The sequence below is a fragment of the Nicotiana tabacum genome, chromosome 16 (genome assembly GCF_000715075.1).
Source record: "Nicotiana tabacum cultivar K326 chromosome 16, ASM71507v2, whole genome shotgun sequence".
Classification (NCBI taxonomy): domain Eukaryota; kingdom Viridiplantae; phylum Streptophyta; class Magnoliopsida; order Solanales; family Solanaceae; genus Nicotiana; species Nicotiana tabacum.
This window is the reverse complement of record NC_134095.1, coordinates 159,702,459-159,709,384: the sequence shown is the minus strand read 5'-3', so window position 1 is coordinate 159,709,384 and position 6,926 is coordinate 159,702,459. Positions and strand designations below refer to the sequence as shown.

At 34.4% G+C, this 6,926-nt stretch overlaps 1 protein-coding gene and 1 non-coding gene across 2 annotated transcripts; both read right to left on the bottom strand.

The window, feature by feature from the left end:
- Positions 1–464: 464 nt before the first annotated feature.
- Positions 465–537, bottom strand: TRNAK-CUU (transfer RNA lysine (anticodon CUU)). Its single transcript has one exon. It is a non-coding gene; the product is annotated as a tRNA-Lys (tRNA).
- Positions 538–1,716: 1,179 nt separating this feature from the next.
- LOC107804820 (actin-97) lies at positions 1,717–5,409 on the bottom strand. The gene is made up of 5 exons (XM_016628756.2): positions 5,271–5,409; positions 3,568–3,640; positions 3,041–3,434; positions 2,100–2,713; positions 1,717–1,984 (listed from the first exon to the last, which is right to left on the bottom strand). The coding sequence occupies exons 2-5, from the start codon at positions 3,625–3,627 to the stop codon at positions 1,919–1,921; spliced, it is 1,134 nt and encodes a 377-aa protein (XP_016484242.1). The 5' UTR covers positions 3,628–3,640; positions 5,271–5,409; the 3' UTR covers positions 1,717–1,918.
- Between the last annotated feature and the right edge of the window lie 1,517 nt (positions 5,410–6,926).

Here is a 6,926-nt window from a genome sequence, read left to right as displayed (position 1 = left end):
TAAATGTTCAAAATTTTACAAGTTCCAATGTTATGAGTTCGGAGGTTTATGTGTTTGGAAGTTTACGGGTTCGAAATTTTGCGGTTTTGAAAGTTTAGATGTTCGAAAGTTTATGAAATTTGTGGGTCCAGAAGGTTGTTGGTTTGAAAATTTATGGCTTCATGTTTATTATATCTAAATTATTTAAGAATACTTTTGAGAAGTCATGTTCTTTAATTTGCGTATCAAACACCGAAAAATGAATAAGATTACTACTTGTTTTCCAAGAAAATATTTTCAGTTTTCGTTATACCAAACACACCCATAGTTTTACTTGTGGGGAACAATTCAAAAGCTAGCAATTTTAGGTTCAGAAGAGAATTATGGACCCTGCGCTTAATCGCTATTGATGAGCCTGAAACAATTCAAAAGGCCCATTTAGATTTTATTCCAAAAGGGAAAAAAAAAAACGTAGGCCAAAAAATCGCCCACCGTGGGGCTTGAACCCACGACCACAAGGTTAAGAGCCTTGCGCTCTACCAACTGAGCTAGACGGGCTGTTGACTTTTCAAGCCAGCGTTATTATTTAACACATTTGTGAACATAGAAATTGTAATTTTTGAAAATTAGTAGTATTTGGAGTTAAGTTGAAAAAAAGTATTTTGAATTTGAAATTATATTTGGACATGCATTTTATTTGAAAAATTGTTGTAGTTTTGTGAGGGGGAAAAAAACCTGAAAATTTTGATTGATTTTTGAAAAACTCATTTTCGAAAAATTTCCAAAAACTGCAAAATTTCATGGACAAACATATTTTCAAAAAAATGAAAGTAAGAAGAAATTTTTTTATGGATAAACGGGGCCTTAGTGTACTCATCATATCTTCACGCCTTGTAAGAAACTCAATTTTGTGAAATAGTACGAAAGGCCATTGTATTCCTGCGCTTAACTCAGAATTATTATTCTGAAACAGGAAGTTCCCGATCGTGCAATGCTATCATAATATTTCTGATATATTTGATAATGATCAATTCCAATTTGCTCAAGAAATCGCACCGAACAATTACATTCACAAGAATCATATAAGAACCAAGTGACTTCAAATAACTCATTCAGAAGATGAACAATTTGAGATAGTTTCCTATTTTTTGTTAAGTTTTAGTTATGGGATCTACCGCCAAGCTCTTTTGATAGAGCAGCTATAAACAATGCGATGGTGACTTAGAGCCATCACTATTAACACAGGCGTAAGTGCAAAAATAGCCATTCTCATGGATGCTAATTATAGATTAGCCGTACTTATTTTGTCTTGAGATTTTAAACTAAAAACAATAACTTCAAAACATTTTTGTCCTAAAAAATTAAACTAAAAAACTAAAATTCTATTTTGTCTTGAGATTTTAAACTAAAAACAATAACTTCAAAACATTTTTGTCCTAAAAAATTAAACTAAAAAACTAAAATTCAGGACGCACTAGCTAATTCCTATATAGGAACCCTTGATCAACAGTCAACAAGGCGAGGCAGCTTACCTAATCGGGCCAAGATTAGATGCTATATGGTGAAACCAGTATCCATAAGTACTCCTCAGTGAAAGTAAAGCTACGTATATGTTATGCTATGAAAAGGCACCATTAATTAAAATCTTGCCTAGTCAATCAATCTTCAGTCATCTCAAGTAGGCAAGGGAAGTGTGGGTGGGGTGGGGGGGGGGGGGACACATAAAGAGAAGAACAATAGAGAAGAATAGAAACTTGTCAAATAGAGAAATAAAAGAATACGATGACCCAACAATCAACTCCTTGCCCACTCAATATCTTCAATCCAACATGAGAACAAAAATACAGAAAATAAAGCTGGAATATAAAAATGCAACTGCATTTCTGATCCAGTAGGAAGTAAGTATTTTCCTTTCACCAACATTGTCACTCTTGGAAAATCAGAAGCACTTTCTGTGGACAATAGAAGGACCAGATTCGTCATACTCTGCCTTTGCAATCCACATCTGCATAAAAAGAAGAGAAGCGGAAAGCCTCATCAGAAATTATCAAGCTGCTAGTTAAGATAGACATCAAACAAAGCAAAATTTTTGTATTAGGAGAGAGGAGGAGGACGCAAACCTGCTGGAAGGTGCTGAGGGAAGCCAAGATAGAACCTCCAATCCAGACACTGTATTTCCTCTCTGGTGGGGCGACCACCTTAATCTTCATGCTGCTAGGAGCAAGTGCAGTAATTTCTTTGCTCATTCTATCAGCGATACCCGGGAACATGGTAGAGCCACCACTGAGCACAATGTTTCCATAAAGGTCCTTTCTAATATCCACATCACACTTCATGATAGAGTTGTATGTAGTCTCGTGGATTCCTGCAGCTTCCATTCCAATCATTGATGGTTGGAAAAGGACCTCAGGACAACGGAAACGCTCAGCACCAATGGTGATCACCTGCCCATCTGGGAGCTCATAGTTCTTCTCTACAGAAGAGCTGGTCTTTGCAGTCTCGAGTTCCTGTTCATAGTCAAGAGCTATGTAAGCGAGCTTTTCCTTCACGTCCCTGACAATTTCCCGCTCAGCTGAGGTGGTGAACATGTAACCACGCTCGGTAAGGATCTTCATCAAACTATCAGTGAGGTCACGACCTGCCAAGTCAAGACGGAGAATGGCATGTGGGAGGGCATACCCCTCATAAATTGGGACAGTGTGGCTGACACCATCACCAGAGTCCAACACAATACCTGTGGAAATGAAAATGAATTAGAAGCAATAACCAGAACTGATAATAACCATGTCAGAAATATCGAGGTTATAAGTGAGAACCAAAGAAGATCGCAACCAACAAAAAATTAGGATAGATCATCCAAGAAATACATATTATAAGCTGCATTACTTGCATCAGTCCAATTACTTCTAATGCATTAGCTATATGCTTTTTCGAAATCAGTCATCATATCCACTAAGTATCACATAAATGCAAGATCTTTTTGAGGTACAAGCATCAAGAAACTTGAAAGATCTCAGTCGTTTTAAATGAATATGCTAATAAAAAAGGAAAAAATCCTTACCGGTGGTACGACCACTGGCATACAGTGAGAGTACAGCCTGAATAGCAACATACATAGCTGGGGTATTAAAAGTCTCAAACATAATCTGGGTCATCTTTTCACGATTAGCCTTTGGGTTAAGAGGCGCTTCAGTAAGGAGGACTGGATGCTCCTCGGGCGCAACACGAAGCTCATTGTAGAAAGTATGATGCCATATCTTCTCCATATCATCCCAGTTGCTGACAATTCCATGCTCAATTGGGTATTTAAGAGTTAAAATACCTCTTTTTGATTGAGCTTCATCTCCCACGTAGGCATCTTTCTGACCCATACCCACCATCACACCAGTATGGCGGGGTCGCCCAACAATACTTGGGAATACAGCTCGTGGAGCATCATCTCCAGCAAACCCAGCCTAGATAATAAACCAATATAAGAATCTCTTTATTTTGTAAACACAATGGACCGCAGGGTAAACAAGCATCACTAAATGGAAAGAACATAATAGCACGTCAACTCTACTGTGGTACAAAAAAACTTCAACCTACCTTGACCATTCCTGTTCCATTGTCACAGACAAGTGGTTGAATATCCTCTCCGTCTGCCATCTTATGCTACTTCCTGCATTGAATAATAAAACTTCAGCAAAAGATGTACAGGTCCAAAATATTACCATCTGATTCTAATATCTTGCTTCCGCATACTTAATTTTGCTCTTTCTAAGTAACAAATAACTTTATACACATGTTGAACACAAAAAGTCCCACACAAGCTAGCATTTTTAGCAAAGTTGGAAAATTTCCATCTAAATAATCACAAATAGTTAAGTATAAGAAAAGCGTGCCTATGGGAAAAGATGTTCTTAATATTCCTTCATTAAAAGTTTACTAATATTTGAGCCTCTGTTTTTTTTTCAGTTTTTCGAGAAATTTATTCTCTTTGCAGGGAAAATAAAATAAAGTCAAACAAACTGCATAATAAATTTTTAAAGAAATTAATACATATCATTATAGCTAATGATTAACCAGTGCATCAACGAATATGCTTCACAACATCGGAGTTCTTTGGACATATATAACAGCTCAGAAAATAGAATAACGAAGTTGGTCAGAGAAAGCTACCACAAAAAATCGAGTTGACGATACAGAAAATGTGATATCGGGCTGCGATGGTAATGAGAGAGTTGGGTTAGTCCATGGTCAACTACAACAAAAAAGGAAACACTAACTGGTGGTTACATGATATAATTACCACAAATTTATTGGTTGGATTTTTACCTTTATTAGGTTCAACAGATGCAGCTTTTCTCAAATCTTTAAAACTTGTACACATTCCGTAATACACAACAAAGGTCAAATTTCATACTTCCCCCCTTCTAGTTTACGTGACCCTATTTCCTTTTTAATATATAAATAATGACCCTTTTCCAAATCTGGAAACTATTCAACTTGAACTTTCCATTTTATCCTAGATGGCAAGCTTTTAAAGCCACACAAATATTATGACAGGTTTAAGATCACAAGTTTTTCAAAAAGTCTTATTATTTTCTTACGCTTGACGTCCAGTCAAGTAGGATCAAACAAAATGAAATGAGTAATACTTTCCCAAAAATGAAACTGAATAGCTTCTCTTTCACACAAAAGCTCCAATGAGACCCCAGCAAACCATATAATTCAGATCCCCACAGCATTAGATATAACATGATCATCATGAAAGGCATCAACAATCATTATACCGCACTATGATTATCGCAACAAATCAAAACAAACACAGACGATTAGAGTGCTTCTGCTAAGCGAATACAAACTACGAAATTATCAGTTAACAAGCACAGATCTATCACATTCATAAAAGTACTGACCAGATCCAACAAATCCTAATCAAATCCTAAAAAAAAAAAAAAAATCCTAAAAATAAAACAATTATATCTTCATGAATTTATCAAATTGGTGAATTTTAACCCGTGATAGAAGATTAATTACCATTTTTACCAAATTACTAGTAATCCTTATCAATCGATTTACCTATTGATCTGATTGTGTAGATATTTATCGTCATCACTCAGTGTATGCAACGAAATGAAACGAAAAAATTTAACAGATAAACAACAGAAGATTTAAATGAACGGATCTATGGATCGAAAACACAATTATTACACAAATCAATCAGTTACGCCTCATCATCAAAATATAACAATTCTAAAAAAAAACGAAAAAGAGAATTAAAATAGGAAATGCAAATGAATTATTACCTTGAGATTGTAGAGAGAGAAAGAGACAACAGGAATGGAATGAATTGCACAGTGGGAAGCCTCCTTCTATTCTAACCCTCTAGAAGAAAATGAGAAAGCAGGAGAGTTTATATTGAAGATTGGTGAAGAAATGTCAGCCGTTGGATTTGTGATGAACGGTAATGAGTGACAGTCAGCGTAACACGTCGTGGGTGGGGGGCTATCATTGCCTCACTGCTTGTTAGTGGTTGTCACGCACTGACAGCTCCCTATTTTATCGCTTTTTCCCTCATTTTTCATTTCTTTCTCAATTTGCTATTACAAGAAAATACACATAACTTCACGCCATAACAAAAAATGGCCCATATTTTTAAGTTTTACCCCACCTAACCTATATTGTACATATTTTGAAAATACTAACTCTTGCAAATTCAAAATATGTGTTCTTACAACCATTGCTTCTAAAAGTTATGGAGTTAAATCCGTGTTCTCACAACCATTATTTTCACTCTCTCTTCTTCTCACTTTTTTTTACATATGCTTCAAGGGGCCATCCGCTATTAGTGCTTCTCCCCCTATAGCGCCTGGTTGTAATGTAAAAAAATTAAAGAGTAGAAGTCCACCATTAAAAGACATTCAAAGTTTTGCTTTAGAAAATAGAATTTCTTGTAATTCTTAGTTGTTTGGATTGAGTGTTGTTCCAATTGATTGAAAATATCAAAAGGAGTTCAAAGTTTAAATTTGAAGTGATTTGGAGTAGATTTGAGCAAGATTTGAGTTAAATTTCAGAAAAAATGCAAGGAAGAAGACGAAGTCAGTTTTTTGTATAATTATGTATAATCTTGTATAGTAGTGTATATGAGTGTATAAACACATCGTATGCACTATTAAACACTTTTATACACCTTTATACAAACGTCTGTAGACGAACTTCTTCCACGATTTTCAGTTGCAATTCCTATTCAAAACCAGTCCAAATCTCCATTAAATGACTTCAAATTTTATATACAACCTCCTTATACTATTTCTAACAAGTCTAAATAACAACCACTCCAAATTTCTCACAAAATCAAATTCGGAATTTAAACCCACATATTTAAGCTTGTTAAAAATCTAATTTTCACCACCCAAATGGATTTGGTTTGTTGAACTAATATTTGAGTCACAATTACTAGTTCGAAAATTAACTTAAAAGCTTGAGCAATCCTTTTTAAAAATTAAATGGTAATTTTGAAAACCTATTAGAGTTGGATGTTGAATTTTAGCCTATTATTTTTGGGCTAGTTGGTTGTAAATTGAAATATGGGCTATAAAATTGAAAAATGGGGAGACGAATTGTTCTTATGTGAAATTATCCCTAATCTTTTATGTTTTTTTTTTCTTTTTTAATATTTGACAATGATTTATATCAAACCAAACAATTTAACTTTAACGATTCATTTTCACAAAAGATAAGTATCGTAATAAAATGTGAAAATATTTTATCTTATATTTGATTGAAATTTTTAATTACGGTATAAGTAATTTCAAAATTATTTATACAACAATTATTATATTATTCTTGTGCCAAGGAATGTGAATAGTAATTATGATATTAGCTAATTCAGGATAAAATAATTAAAAAAACAATTAGTAGTTTATTATTATACCAAGGAAGGTGGATGAAATAATCAAAAG

Bases quoted from the DNA above. Each gene is read 5' to 3' on its own strand.
- LOC107804820 (XM_016628756.2), bottom strand. From the start codon at position 3,627: ATGGCAGACGGAGAGGATATTCAACCACTTGTCTGTGACAATGGAACA. The intron at 2,714-3,040 runs GTAAGGATTTTT...TCATTTCCACAG, and splicing joins TGCCAGTGGTCGTACCACCG to GTATTGTGTTGGACTCTGGT. The intron at 1,985-2,099 runs GTTTGCGTCCTC...CTTTTTATGCAG, and splicing joins CCCTCAGCACCTTCCAGCAG to ATGTGGATTGCAAAGGCAGA.